This window comes from Sparus aurata, chromosome 6 (genome assembly GCF_900880675.1).
Source record: "Sparus aurata chromosome 6, fSpaAur1.1, whole genome shotgun sequence".
Lineage (NCBI taxonomy): Eukaryota > Metazoa > Chordata > Actinopteri > Spariformes > Sparidae > Sparus > Sparus aurata.
This window is the reverse complement of record NC_044192.1, coordinates 31,434,481-31,449,713: the sequence shown is the minus strand read 5'-3', so window position 1 is coordinate 31,449,713 and position 15,233 is coordinate 31,434,481. Positions and strand designations below refer to the sequence as shown.

At 42.7% G+C, this 15,233-nt stretch overlaps 1 protein-coding gene across 2 annotated transcripts in view; it reads left to right on the top strand.

Moving 5' to 3' along the window:
* shq1 (SHQ1, H/ACA ribonucleoprotein assembly factor) overlaps positions 1 to 15,233 on the top strand; it is a 41,026-nt gene that overhangs the window by 12,927 nt on the left and 12,866 nt on the right. For both annotated transcript variants that reach the window (XM_030421572.1, XM_030421573.1), the window contains exons 10-11: positions 5,774 to 5,897; positions 14,702 to 14,822. In XM_030421572.1, coding sequence (XP_030277432.1) covers positions 5,774 to 5,897; positions 14,702 to 14,822 — 245 coding nt within the window. The remainder of the gene's footprint in view (positions 1 to 5,773; positions 5,898 to 14,701; positions 14,823 to 15,233) is intronic.

The following is a 15,233-nucleotide window of genomic DNA, read 5'->3' as shown; positions in this document are numbered from 1 at the left end:
GATTGGCGGCTTTCCTTGATCAGGTTGGTTGGGTTTTAGCATGCAAAGTGAAATTAGTTTGGGTGGGGGGTAAGATTATCATTGTAAGCCAATCAGAGACAGAGTGGAATGGTTCTTGGAAAAGAAAAGCAGTGGGATCCACAATGCCGCAAGCTTACCAGACCTCAGTAGCCTGTTCCTTATCTCTGCTGCAGGCCAGCAGCTATAGGCTTCATTAGCTACCAGTAGCATAACATTCACAAATCTTCAACTGAGATGTTGGTGGGAGAGTTACATTGTTTGTAATGCAGGTGGCAGCTTCTGACAAGGAAGAAGAACATGTAGAATTTTAAAAGGAAGTATATGTATGCGATTTTGCTCCAAGCCCCCAGGAAGAACAGAAGCCTACATTGTGAATGAATCATCTGTAAAACGGTGGATACATTTTTTTTTTTTAGCGCTACAACCCCCGCAAAATTACTCTCTCTGTTACACTGTCATGTTTTGATCCATTTGGCCAGATAAAATTTGGAAAGTCTAGAATAGCCAGGAGATGAAATCATTTTATCCCTATTCTAGTTAGTCGGGCGCAAAACCAGAATTTAGCCCGGCTCGGTCGGCGGAAGTCTCTAGTGCACATGCTCTGTGGGCCGCGCAACACGGAAGATATGGGTATTTTTGCACATCAAGCTTTTTTGGCTTCAAGCGCCGCTGAGCAGCTTTCACAGGGATGAACGGGCTCCGCCTCCAGCACTACATCCAGGTCCCATCAAACATGCATGGTTCTGCTGCATTGATTTTTAGATGCTTTCTCAAAAATTGGCCATCAAGTGTCTGAAAATGGTTTTGGAGTGTAGAGCTGAATCAGTTTTCTTTTCAATCCATCTGCACTGTGTGGGTCTGCTTCTCTCTCCCCTGCTCATGTCTTTCCTTTGACTCTCTTTGTATTTTTGCTGCCTCTGAATATTTCTCCCTCACATGTGCTTTTGAAATTGTCTGTGGGAAACTTCGGGTCGACCCATTAGCAGATGGAGCTGGTTTCTATCAGGTTACAGATGTGTATTCAGAATACATGTTGGAAGGTCTCGTTGCCAGCCTGCTGTTAAGAGATCTGGCACGCTGCTGCTCCTCACTACGTTACTGTGTCTGGAGTGTGTCAGCCATTCTAGATATTTGTGATGCCTTGCTGATTGTGTCCCTCTCTTGCCAATACATTTTCTGCAGGGTGTGATATCAGTACAGCAGAGCTTGATCTCTGCCCAAGTGTTGCTGACATTTGATTAGCGGCTGTTTTCATTTATCAGTTACTGAAATGAAAAAAGGAGAGCATACAGTTCTTTTTTGCTTCCATCCTTAAATTCAGCTAGCCAGCAAAAAAGACAAATGCTTCTTCGTCAAGATAGGGGCAAATTAATTAAGTAGGGCAAGATTTTACATTGACGTCAGCATCAGACATGATTTTTTTTTTTTTTTTTCAATTAGTAAGTAAGTTCTCAGTTCAGAGGTTTGCTTTTTCTTAATGATGGCAGTCTTGGCGATGCATTTCTTCTATTCTTCATGTTAGATGTGTTGGTTGGGTTGCTATTGGAAAAAACAAAAGACATTATGCTATTTGTCAGGATCATTATTTTGTGAAACTAATAAAACAGGATTACATGCTTTAATGTTGAAAACAGTGTCAGTTTTCAGTGCAGCAGCACCATTTCTTCTGGAACGCTCTGTTCTAACTCCTGCCTCTTTAAGGCCCCCGCCCAAATACTGCTGAATCAACTCTCGGTTAGCTTCACTTCTACCTTCTTAATATAGGCATAAATTATACAAATCTGTGACATGGTTACGTAGTGATGTCAAGAAGTGGTGGGATTAAAGGCCAGGCTTCTGACAAGGTGTTTCAGGCACTTTAAGGGGACAGAGGAGCTGCTGTCGACGCAAACTTTGGGGTTTTTTAACTTTCAAGACCATAATAATGTGTCCTGTGTCCTTAAAGTTGAGGCGTCTACCTTTTTTTGTCATAATCCTTAGTCTTGCAGTTGCCTCTGATCTTGGCTCAGCACCAGTTGAACAGACTTGTTTTGACTGGCGGGTGGGTTAAATGCATCGAAGAGGTGAATATCAGTGTGAATGTGTCTGCGTGACTTTCACACATACACACATGGTTTGACTCTGTACGAATATGTTGACAGTTGCACGAGCGTTTGAAGATGCGTCAGAGACTCGGGCTGGTATTCGAGACAACATCAGTAGTATTTACTCTGAAACGAACAGTGGGGTCCAGACTCTCTCACATTACAAACAAAAGCCTTCAGTGTGAACTACAGGGAGCTGTTAATTGTTGGACTTGGCACATTATCTGAGTGGTGTACAAAAGCAGTAACAGGTGTTGTCAATTCAAAGAGCAAATAATGTGTGTGTGTGTGTGTGTGTGTCTGTGTGTGCACGCTCACAACCTGCCATCAGACAAGCACTCAAGATTTATGTGTGTGTGACCGGCATAAGAAACTGGAGTTTCCTGATGTTGTCTATCATTTTAGCTCGTGTCCAAAATGGGAGGACACATTGGTGTCTGTCTTTTTGTGTCAAACTGCGTTCCAGTCACTCTGGTGTTTTCAGATCATTACGTTTGCTTTCCACATTGATGCGCGCAAACAGCAGGAAAATGGCTAAACCTCTCCCTCCTCCTGAGGCCGGTGATGGCTGCATCCAATACAAGTGGTTGAAAGGATACATATCACAGACATATCACAGTTTGGTTCAGGCTCATTACCCCTTTATTCTGTTGTTCTATTGCTCTCCATCATCACTTATTTTAATAGTCCCATGTAGTCAAACACACATTTCAGGTGTTCTCATGTTTACAGTTTTCTTTTTACTTTACCTTGGATGACTGCACCTGTATAGAACAATGATTTAATCTGTGAAGATAAAATCATAGGTTTATTCTTCAGTGTAAACATACATTCAGTACAGTTTTGACTGTTTGGGTCTGTCCTAAGAAGCAGGTTCACTGAGTAATGTGACTTTGCTGAGTAAAACCTGACCTGGAATAGGTCTTTTTTACATCAGAACTTAATCCAGATTTGAGGAGGATTCCACATTTGACTCAGCAAATTATGCAGCTTACTCTATAAAAATGCTTCTTGGAACAGGGCCCTGTACCGTGAGACCAGTATATTGACACGCACAATGATTGATCAAAGAATAGTCGACATAAACTGCTGAAATTTACAGTATCTTTGCAGGTGTAGTTTAATAATGTGGTGTTTCTGTCTAGAGCTGCACAGGTATTCGCAATATGACTAAGTGCAATAGCCAAAACCACAAGAACTGCAATTACCTTAATGTAAGGTAAAGTAAAATATGTCATAACACAGTTTTTTAGTGAAATTTTGTAGTGCTGAAAAGATGCTCTGGTGTTCAAATCTTCTGTAATAAAACAAGTTTGTTTGGCACAGACCAGGAGAAATGCCACATCATCATGATTTTACAAGTCTTTCAATGACGATCAAAATTGTGATGTCAAATTTAATGACCCATTATAATCACAAATTATATCGCAATCACAATGTCTGTCAAAATAATCACAATATCACTTTTTGACCATATCGTGCAGCACTGCTTCTGTTCTTTCTGCATCGCTGGTGTTTTGTTTCAGATTTCTCCTCTCAAGAAGCCTTGTGGAAGTGTGGAGCTTAAATTGTAAAGGAGACCATTTCACTCATGTGGAAATTGCCTGATACCTTGGCAACACCACATGACTTTCAGAGTCGTCAGATCTCTTTGCTGTTCACACTAAGTGACTTTCAGTCTTGTAGTTATTGTGCTTCGCACGCTACATGACTGATCAGCAACAGGCAGTCAGTCATGTATTATACATTCTTTGATTATTTCAATGTCGTTTCTCAGGAATCATGTTTTGTTATTTTGCCATGGTGGGCAGATCTAAATATTACAATATGTAGAGACTCGACCAGCTTTGCAACTGAAAAAGAGGCTTTCTTTGGGTCTTAAAATTCGAAGGACAAACCTGTGAACATTTCTCTCAAATCAATTTACTTTACATTTTGGGGTCCATTGTGGGAGTTTTCACCTGTAACAACGAAAGTTTCTGAATTCACAAACGATTTGATCCGAGCCTTTGTTTGGATTTTTTCACAAGGTTGTTAAGCTTTGTTAATAACGGTTCAACCAGGAGAGTTTCCTGCAATCAAAGCCATAGAAGTGCTCCAACTGTGAGTCGCGTTACTTTGTCAATGAGGAATTAAATAGGACCTTTTATTTCTGGTACCAGGGGCATGCAAAATATCTCTCCACTCCACAACTCTATCTTTGCAGCCAAGGTAGCCCGAAGTGTAGTCGTGCTTTTGAGTAGGTGCTTGTCAGATCCACTGTAAACCCTCTATGAACAACCATAAATCATGCTTAAACACCAACTGACAGACCAGGCGGACCTCTTTATTCTCTTGTTGTTGTTGCTCAAGAGGGTTAGTGTTGCTAGTTGTGTCACGCTTTCAATGACAGCAGTTGTGCATGAGCACATACATCTGCCTAGGCAGACGACGCTGCTGAATAGACGATCCTTCATTAATGTCAGGGACTCGTTTTAGTTCACACTCCACTACAGAGGTGGCAAGTGTGTCCCACAGCACTTACAAATATAAGCGATGGGATCCCAGAGCGTCCTCATTAGGTGTTGGCCACGGATACACGGTCGCCACTTGTGATCGAATCACCCGAGGCGCGCTTTGTTGCTAATTATAAACGAGCCAACGAGGCTGCTCGGAGAAGTTTGGTTGCCGAGTCTGTGACCACAGTTTGAGAGTCGTTTCCTGTTGTGGTGGCAGTGGAGTAAAGAACAGTCTTCACCTGCCTGGCAGCCCTTTACTGCTCGTCAGTCAGCCAGCAGAACTGCCAGCTCCTTTTGACAGGCCACCTCGCTCAATCCCCCCCCCCCCCCCCCCCCCCCTCCTTGTCTCGCTCCCCGTCCTCCCCCCTCTCCCCTTCACCTTGCACTCTACAATAGATTCCCCTCTGTCTTTGACTGCCTGTCTGTCTGTGTGTCACGGCTGAAATCAGCACTGCTTCCTGACTCCATTCTCTCCCTGTGCTATCTCTTCTTTATGCTCCTGCTGTCTATCTCTGTCACCTCGCTTATGCCTAACATTCTCCGTCTCCCTGCCACCTTATCCCAGCGCCATCCCCTCTCCCCCTCGTCCCTCCCATCTGCTGCATGTTTACTTGTCCTCAGTCGACTGCGCTGGTGTGACTGCGAGTCTCCCCCCCCCCCCCCCTTCTCCCTTGCAGCAGCAGACCTTATTTACACTCCTGCTAAACAAGCCCGAGGGAGAGCATGATCCCCGATGACACGCACTCGCAAGCTCGCAACACATCCCTAACAAGCCACGGAGAATAGAAGAGAAAGACACGCGGGATAAAAATCACTGTTTTTGTCTCCAGGCTGTTTGTCCATTAGTGCAGAGAAAATCTGAGAGTGAAGGCAGTGATTAAAGAGAAGCAGCAATTAACAGGCCAGGGCTGCAGAGGTGTTTAAGAGTTGCGAGCCCCTGTTTTGCCAGCTCTATAAATGAGGAGTTGTTAAGAGTAATTAGCGCACCAGCGACTGCAATGCACAACCAACAGTAGCCAGTCTTTCACCTAAAAAGAAAAAAAAAAAAGGGAAAGATTCCTAGGTAGAAAACATGTGGCTCAGTCAAACCTTTAATGGCAGTTGCTTATCTGTGTCTACCTTCTCTTGAATAAAAGATGTCAGCTGAGTTCCATGTACTCTCTCTTCCAGACGTTCAGCTCCCTGCAGGACGTCCTGGTGTCATTTGGACGAAGGGTTTTGTGCTACCCACTCTACAGACACTTTGCCATGGTCTCTGCAGCAGTACGTGACACAACTAAGATTTTGCAGTCAGGTGAGTCCCTTTAGAAGTATCAACCCACCGAAGCCCACACATATGCACAATCTGATCTCTGTGTGTCGGTAATGTTCCTGAAAGAGTCATCATTATTATTGCTCAAGAGTCAATGGGCTCTATCTTAATGCTCTGAAACGCAAGTATCAAACGCAAAACGCAAGTAGCTTTGTGGGCGGATCTCAGGCGCTGTTGCTGTTATTCCGGCGGGATAAATGTCTCTTGCGCCCGACGCAAATCTAAAATGGGTTGGTCTGAAGTAGCTACATTAGTCATAGGTGTGGTTTGGGCGTAACGTGCAGTAAACCAATCAGAGCGTCATCTCACATTCCCTTTAAAAGCAGGCGCGCTTGTTCCATGGCGGATTGCTATTATAATGGCGAATTTGCCAGGCGCACGCCAGGAGCGGTTCACAGCCGAGGAGACCGACGTTCTCGTCAGGGCTGTAAAAGACCGAGAAGTGGCCTTGTATGGGGATGGGAGAAACCCATCCAAATTAGCTTTGGTTAAACGAGCGTGGGAGGAAATTGCCACAATTGTTCGAAGGCTGGCACCCCAATGACATCGCACCAGGCCTCGGGAGCAGTGCGCACGGGCCGAGCAGTGTGCAACGGCCAGCTGATGAGGGAGCAGCGCAAACACCAAGGTGCAGAGGATCCAGACCCACTACACGCCGTGGCAGCAATGTCAGACCGGACCGCACTGTCCGGGATGCGGCAAGGTATTAATGCCCGTCTTGACCGGGTGGCGATGTTGCTGCTGCCTCTCAGGCGCATCGCCTCAAGTCTCCAAACGCACCACCTGCTCCTGTTGTGCTCCTTCCTCCTCCTCCTCCTCCAACTCCATTTCCCTCCACCCGCTCCACTAGGAGCACATTGCGCATTGCCACTCCCGGAGGGAAAAAGAATTAGTTCTTCTGTTTAAATCTTTTCAACTTTTTTTGTATGGTTTGCAAAAACGTGAACTGCTTCCTTGTAGATGAGAGAAGCAAAGTGTATGCACGTTGAGCACACGCTACATTATGGCCAAGCATGCCCCCTTAAAATAGCATCTGAATAAGCGCCACTGACTTTAGACTAGGTTTTTCCTGGTCCGTTGCGGAAGTGTTTTCTGAAACGGCAAAATAGCACCAGTGAACGTTCGCGCCAGAACACGCCTCCTCTTTTCGCTGAACTGCCCCCGGGAGCGCAAATTCATTCCCTAATTTAAGGACATGCGCCTGCGGAGGGAAAATTCCAATGTGCGCCGAATGCAAAATAGGAATTACACAAGCGCCAGTGTTCAAAGTCAATTGCGCTTATTGCAAGATAGAGCCCATAATAGCAAATGGCCAATGACGTTATGATTTTGCATGGTGCCTTCCAGTTGCATGTCCGTCTGAAAGTACGTCCACCCGTGATTGATTCGATTTTTGTGGCCAAAAGTCAAGGTCATTGTGACCTCATGGCGCCCCATTCTCGTAAACGCAATATCTCAGAAAAGCTTCGAGGGAATGTCTTCAAATGTAGTACAAATGTCCACTATCGCTCGAGGATGAACTGATTACAATTTGGTGTCAAAATCTCAAGGTCACTGTGACCTTGTGAAACACATTTTTGGCCGTAATTAATATGATAATTATGACTTGAGTGGTGTGCGGAGGCATACAACTGTGACATTGTAATTTTAGTATGTACTGTCATAGCTAATGTGATTGGTCAGCTGAAATGAAGGTCCCGGAACACCAATTATAATCTGTGAACAACACCAACACAGAGATAAAAGATAAACCTTCACACACATCGTGAGACTAAGCTGCTAAAAAGACTGTCGGCGTGCTTGTGTGGTGCTTGCTCTGACAGAAGCAGCCTGCAGGACGGACACAGAAAGTGTTGTGAAAGAGGAAGTGGGTCTTGAGCATACTGCAGCGTGCGTTTGAAAGTAATATTCCTCCAGCTAAGCGAGAGAGTGGCCCGACTCCCACCTCCTTGGGGAGTGAAAATGTGGATTAGTGGAGAACGGACTGTTGACTTTAATATCTCAAAGCCCAGAGTAATCTTTAAATCAAAATCCCCCGCGGACAGATGAAACTGTGCAGTGTAAACACACTTAGGGTGTGTGAGGGCTAAGATTATCCAGCTTGTGATGATTTTAACGCTGGTAAATGACAGCAAATTAAGGCCTTTTAAGCTCCAGATTAGCATTTCTGCGCCTCATTAAGTAGGAAGTTGAGTTGATCAGGAGAGCCCAGGAAACAGCAGTCGGAGTCACCACCTCCTTTCCCTTAGTGCGGAAACACTTTTTCTGCTATAATGAGATTTCTCATGTTCAACCTGAGCCTGGAAATAGTTACAGTGCTTATTGACAGCTCATTCAGCATCATACTGTGGCTCTGCTTTGTCTAAAACAGCCAACTGATAAGAAGCCCTGTTTATTTGTTCCATTGTATTACAGGGAAAAAAGCTAATTATTTCCTTATTATTTCTCATGATGTTCACTCACGACTCATAACCTTCATTATTTGCAAGCATTAGTGAAGTATGAGTAATCAGGCTTTTCCTTAATGAACTGTAACACTACAGTAATTTGGCCTGGCGTGTGTCTGAGGGTGTGTTTCCTCCCAGCATTACTTTACACACTAATTAATTTGTCAGGATAAAGCAAATGGAAGCGCACGCTCCATGTTTGAGGCACTTGATTTAAGTGGCTGCGAAAGCAAACATTCACAGGTATTAGCAAAACAAACCCATTAATGGCAGCGCGCAGGTTAAGGCCTCTGAGGAAATGTTATCCGGGGGTAAATATTTGAACAGCCCTCTGGCAGTGTGGCGCGTATTCTCAAGGAGCTCCTTCACCTGCTTCCTAAGTGGCTGTAACTAAAGAGCTACCGGGCAGGTACAAGCAGGGGGAGGAGGGAGAGCAGGCTGGAGTCAGGAAGCGTGGCGGAGGACCTCTGGGTCATGCCACCGTCACGATCGGACTGCCTGGACAAGACAAGACAAGAAATGTGGGATGTGTTCCCCTGTTACATATCCATCCAGCAAGCATGTCTGCTGTCATTCATTCAGGCAGATTTATCTCTCTGGTCATGGTCATTTCTGACAGAGACGGTAGGGAAAGTTTGGGAATTTGATCTGTGGAAGTCAAATTTTAGGTTATAAAAGCACTTTGAACTAGTTACGGAAAATTAAGGAAAAGTAATAACATTTTACCAGCAGGCCAGGGTGTGAGCACTTTAGGTTCAGGGTTCTGATGGTCTTTTATGGGATGAGATGCATGGATTGTGTGTGTGCATGTGTGACGGAAGGTTACAATATGTGCATGAATTTGAACTAGATGTGCTGAAAGAGTCATTTGAACTGTATTAATTGTGCTGTCGGTGGGCAGTGCTGTCGAGGCTGAATTGCCCTGGCATGTTGACTTGACATCGGGTGAAGATGCCTTTCAGAAACTGTAAATTGAGAAGGCAGAATATGACACAAAAAAAATCTCAGGGCAGGTCTAGACTGTACTCTTTATAATGCTGCTGGGCAATATGGCCTTAATATTTAAGCTATATCATGTTACATGATGTACAGCATTTCACAATATTTGGAAATCTCCTCAAAAGCACACAACCAAAATCAGATACTACAATATTTTTGACCAAATACCTTAATAACGATATTGCAACAATATTGTAGAGATGACTATGGGTGCTTTAAGAAAATGCTAACACTATGAGATTTTTGGTAAATGATCATCAGTGATATAACTATAATGAGTATAAGTGGGGAGACAGGTTTTAGAACGGACTGATAAGTTCAGAAAATGAAGTCACTTTACTGTTAAGCAGCCTTCAAACCAGAAAAGACAACAGTTACGTCATATCACAGCATTTTTTAAATAATTTCATTTTGTTGGGCCTTTTCTATTTTAACCGGCTAGCTTTTCTCACCTTCACTGCACTAGTGGTCCAGACATTCACAGACCAATTGCAAGAGTTGTTAATCACTCACATGACACTACTCAGCCGATCTTTATAGTCTTAAGCATTGTGATTCGAGTCAGACGTAAAAATACACAGATGAGATGAGATACAACAGTTAGAGACAATGAAAACAGAGCGGTTAATCAAGAATGGACTCGTACATGTTCATTCTCCCCACGGGCAGGTCGAAATCAGTGTGACTCATATCTCAGACTGTGGCGATGATTAAAAGCAGCAGTGTGATGTGCCACTACTAGAAAGCACAGAGCAAGTTTTGAGCAGTTCATCTGAGCTGAGGGCACAGGAAAACAGATATTTTATATGGCTCGTACCGAAACTGAATTATTATGCATTTTAGAAACGATGACTGGGCCTCTTGCTTGAGTACATTTGCTCTTATTGGACCGCTTTGCGTTTTATCTCTGAATCACTTTCGTCTGGGTATAATTATATTTCTGTGATATCAATGTATTACTCAGCCTTGCTTTATATTATTAATGGCCAACCAACTGATTTCCTCCCTTCCTCCTACATTACAAGTCTCACATCGAGCTTTGAAATAATGGTAAAGATGGTGATAATTATATTGATAAGACAGTAAGAATAGTGATAGCGACGATAAGTCTAAAAAACCTTTAGCTCGCACATTTCTGGAAAGTATGATGTCTAATTGGGGAGATCCCCTACCCTGTATATCCCCTTCATTTCATCAGTAGCCCTGGCAGTGAGGCAGTTCTCAGTCATTAAACTAATGAGATCATATTCTACTCATCATTGCATTTCTCTTTTCGCAGATGATGCACTTTTATTTTTCTGTGAGATCCAGTAGTCCTTCCCTAGTAGAGATCTTCAAAATGTAAGAAAGTAAGAGATAGATTTGGTAGAGACCAAAGAAAACCACAAGATCCCAATAGTTTCTCTTTTTAAATGCATAGGAAAATGCATAAATCCCTTTTTAGAAAACACCAGGCGAAAGAACTCTATCCTCAAATAATGAACACTGTTCAAAGAAATTCAGATATGGAATTGGGTAGTCTGCACAATCTATCAGCAAGGATTAAAAATGAATGTTCTACCTAGGATAGATTCTTACAGTCCATGATGTCATTGTCCCTTCCACCCACGTACGCAGAACATTTACATAAAATAATCTCTCAGCTCATATGGAAATGGGCACATCCCAAAATGAAAAAATGAACGGCATCGGAAAGGCTGTGGAAATTTCAGGGTTCCTGATATGAAATTATATGCTACACTTTACCTGTACGTTCCACTTTAAACTGGTGCGGCGATAGACGCATAAATCTATTCCATGGCTTGCAGTGGAAAGGAAAATTGTTATAGGAACCCTCCACAGATATCATTCTCAGATTTTTCTATTAGATGGTATAAACTTAAGACACCGAGTAGATATTCGATGTAAGCATGCAAACTACATTTACATAATAAGATACAGATTCTAAGGTGGCTGAACTTTAACGTTGCTGCAATCTTCTCATTTGTTATGTATTGATCTTTGTATATCAGTATTATTCTTGATTATACTTTGAATTTATAAACCACAAAGACGATATGTCTATATGAATGTGTTGGAAGTAGAGCACGGAATAGGGAAGTTTGTCACTTCACTTTGCTGCCTCTGCTGTTTTAGAAAAACTCTCACAGAGGACACAGCAGCCTTTGTTTCTGGTCCACTTCACACCCACCACTACATCTATGCAAGTCTGCTCACTCTGCAGCCATGAGAGAATTACTGTTGTTAATTTAGACTGCACTCTCTGCCCCACTCATTGGATAACCTGCTCTTGCTTAATTAACACACCTTGCTTACAGGCATCTCACCGAGAATATCAATGTTGAACTGTTGCAGAGCACAACCTTTCCCCCGATTTTCTACAAACAACCCTGTTAAAAAGAAGTCAAGTCTTGGAAACGAGCATGTTTTTGCCGTACGCGATCCAAGTCCTGAATTTGAGGGCAGAGTTCCCTTCATACGATCCCATGCTTAAATGAGAACCAAATGTTTGTTTAAGGTTTTCCTCACTGCGAGTGCGCTGTTTGTTTTGATTGGGCTGGAATGTCACTGGACAATACCAACCAGCTTTGCGGAGATGGAGAGGAGCCTTTTCTCTTGCCCTCAGTGGATTGTTGGCCACATCATAAGGCTATTTATATGCCTGATTGGAAGGAGAAGTGCTGTGGCAGTTTGGCTTTTTGTATACTTCAGGGAGAAGTAATTTGCCAGAACAGCAAATAGAGATTCTGTGCGATGCATTTGTGGTATTCAAAGCTGCATCGTGCTGGCCAAAATAACCCCTATATATATGTATATATTTACAAAGTGCAGGTGTAAGCCATAAACCATTTAATATATATTGTAACTGAAAGCTCACACTGTGATTGGTAGTTAACATTATTTTGCTGGTAATCTTCTGTAATTAATGGCAAAGATACAACAAGGATATGAACTACAGAAGCAAACAAGATCATCAGTGACTATTTGTATGTAGTTATTCTTAATGGATTTCGAAAATGAAAACAATTTCTTATGTTGGAGGATGCTGAGCTGAGGATGTGTTGAGGAGTCTGCCCGAGGAGATAAACTGCTCTGTGGTCTGGTGGTACGGCGGCAAACACTTCTGGGTTGCAGGGTTAGAAGTAACTAATTACAACTAATCAAATTACTGAGGTGTTGTGTTTTTTCAAGTCTGTAATTTAACTTGTACTCAAGTATGCCTTATAGCTTATAATCTATTTAGTTTATTTTAACATCATAATAGAGTACTCTTAATGTCTAAACCTTTCCCTGCATCATTAGGCTATCTGGTCACAAACAGGCCAATGAAAACCGAACAGAAATCACAAAACTCTGCAGCAGAAGAAGGTTTGGAGAGGTGACGTGACCACTGAGCAGAACAGAGCAGGGGTTAGGCGTAATTCAGACAGAAGATTTGGAGAAACATAAACCCCTTTGATTGAATACCTGCTCTTAATAATGCATTAAACATCAACGGTTAAAAACTACTAATATTTTATAATGTAACTGTACTTGTAACATTTTATGTTGGCTTTGCTACCAAGCTTAATCTTGCATTACATGACTAGGGAGTTAATTGAGCAATAGAGCTGCCGCGGCGCCAGATTACAATTTTTTTTTTAAGTGATAATGCAACCAGTGTTTGCCTGAACACAGATCTGTTAGTTGTAGAAATACATGTAACCCATGTGTTTGAACAGCAAAGTTACTAATAGAATTGTTTGCTTTGTTCCCTCATTGTCATATGAGTCCTAGTCCTGCAGACAGCTGTTAAAAAAACAGTATTTAGTGTCGTAATATTGAAATAATGTTGCCTCTGTCTTTACTAGTTTCCAAACCAAATGCACGTGCTTGCCAGATCAACATCTTTATCGCTGAATGCGATTGTGTTCATACTGCTTTTGTCTACAGGAGACACCAGAATCAACATAAACTTCCTTATAGTTAGGTTAAGTATGTGTATATGTACACACAATGTAGTGTTGTGTATCCTTGATGAGTGTAAACAGAACTGTAAGCTGCATTGTTTTTTAAGTTGTCAGGGCATTAATTCACCCAAGTCTCCAAAGAGCACATTGAGAGTTATGGTTTAAAGTGCCAAGGTTCTGAGATATTCATCTTGATTCTGCTTCCTCCGCCCGAATTTCATGGAGGTGAATTGAATTTGGTTTCCTACCAAAGAAGAGTACCAAAGAATGGAGTTTCATAAAGCACACAAACACATCCTTCATTGGCAGGAGACATTTGCATACAGACAGAGAATGCGGGGGAACAAAATTATCTCTCAAACTTTTTTGTTTTTTCAAGATTTGTATTATTGCCGTTAGAGAACTACAAGTCATGAGTGCAAGCCAAAATCAAGCATAAGCCCAGTAGTGTCGGTATTTTGCTGGGGCATTTCTAAGCTTTAATAATGGCTGATTCAAACAGCAGGCTTCAACACAGTAGCTGTGTCCATATTTCATATTCTAAGCAGGTTTTGAGTCACTATAGGAAATGGAAAAAAAAAAATACATACTCATAATTCAAAGGATTATGCTGGAAATCAGATTGGCTGGCAGACCCATACAGTCGTCTTAAGGTTGCAACGGTGTTATGCACAAAAAAGAGACTTTTGCGACTGGAAAGCTTTGACAGCTTGATACTCTCCATTTACGTACAGACAGGTTTTATAGAGAGTGATTTTGTTGTGCACTAGACTTAAAAAAAGAGGCATTTTTAAGCTTCAAGCTGTGTAGCTAAGTGACCTGTATTGGACTTGGTGCAACGCACAGTTGGGAAAACAGTCCAGTTTATTACCTTGCCGGATTGAATCATTGATGTCGTTAAATCAGGCCTTCAGTTTTGTTTTGTTTTTTTTCAGATTTCAAGCAAAATGGATTCACATATAACTATAATGATGCTGCACAATAGCTGAATGGGCAGACTCGAATGGCTGTCAAGTGTAAAATCATCTGAAACATTTAGCTCTATTTTTGACAGATCAAGGCAAACGCATTTCTGACAGAAATCCTGAGCAGAGCCACCATTAAATTGACAGGATGAATGCCTAAAATAGAGTTGTCTTCTTTTGCTCTTTTGTCTCAGATGAAGCACTTCGTAACCAGGAAACTCTTCTTAAACCGTATGGATCAAATTACTGTGCAGCTCTCTGGGATTTTCCTCTGATCCTGTACCTTGGCTTTTATGTATGGAACAATGACTGCAAGCCTTTAGATTCACGCTGCGTCTGCCAGCAGCTGGAGCGCATTGTCATCCTTAATACTGAGCGCGAGTAACACTGTTTTTCCATTTTCCTGTGTGTGTTGCCGTGCACAGGGAAAGCCTGCGTCCTCAAATGCCTGCTGGATATTCACAAAGTCTTCCGAGAGAACGACCCGGCCTACATACTGAACGATCTGTACATCACAGACTACTGCATCTGGATCCAGAGGGTCAAGTAAGTCCACCAACACACACTCCACAAACCCCGTACGCGAACACATCAGAGGCCTCATCTTCTGAGAATTACCACGAGAGCCAAGGGAAGTGCCACTCAGCCCCTCTGATGCGGCAGGGCTTTACAGGAGAGGATTGGACACGTCATTTGTCACAGCAGGGCCAATTGAAAGACCAAGCCAGTGAGAGATGCAGTCTCCCCTTCTCTCCATTATCATGTGTCAAAAGAGCCAGCTGCACTCAGCGGCCTCGCTCCGTATGAAACTTTTGAGAGCGCACATGTGCGTGCTGAGGCTCCTTATATCTTCCATGGGTGTAACCTTGCACCAGCATTGGAAGCCAAACATGCAAAATGTGCACTTTTTCTCCAAGTGATATAGATTTGATGACTCTCTCCTCCTCCTCGTGCATA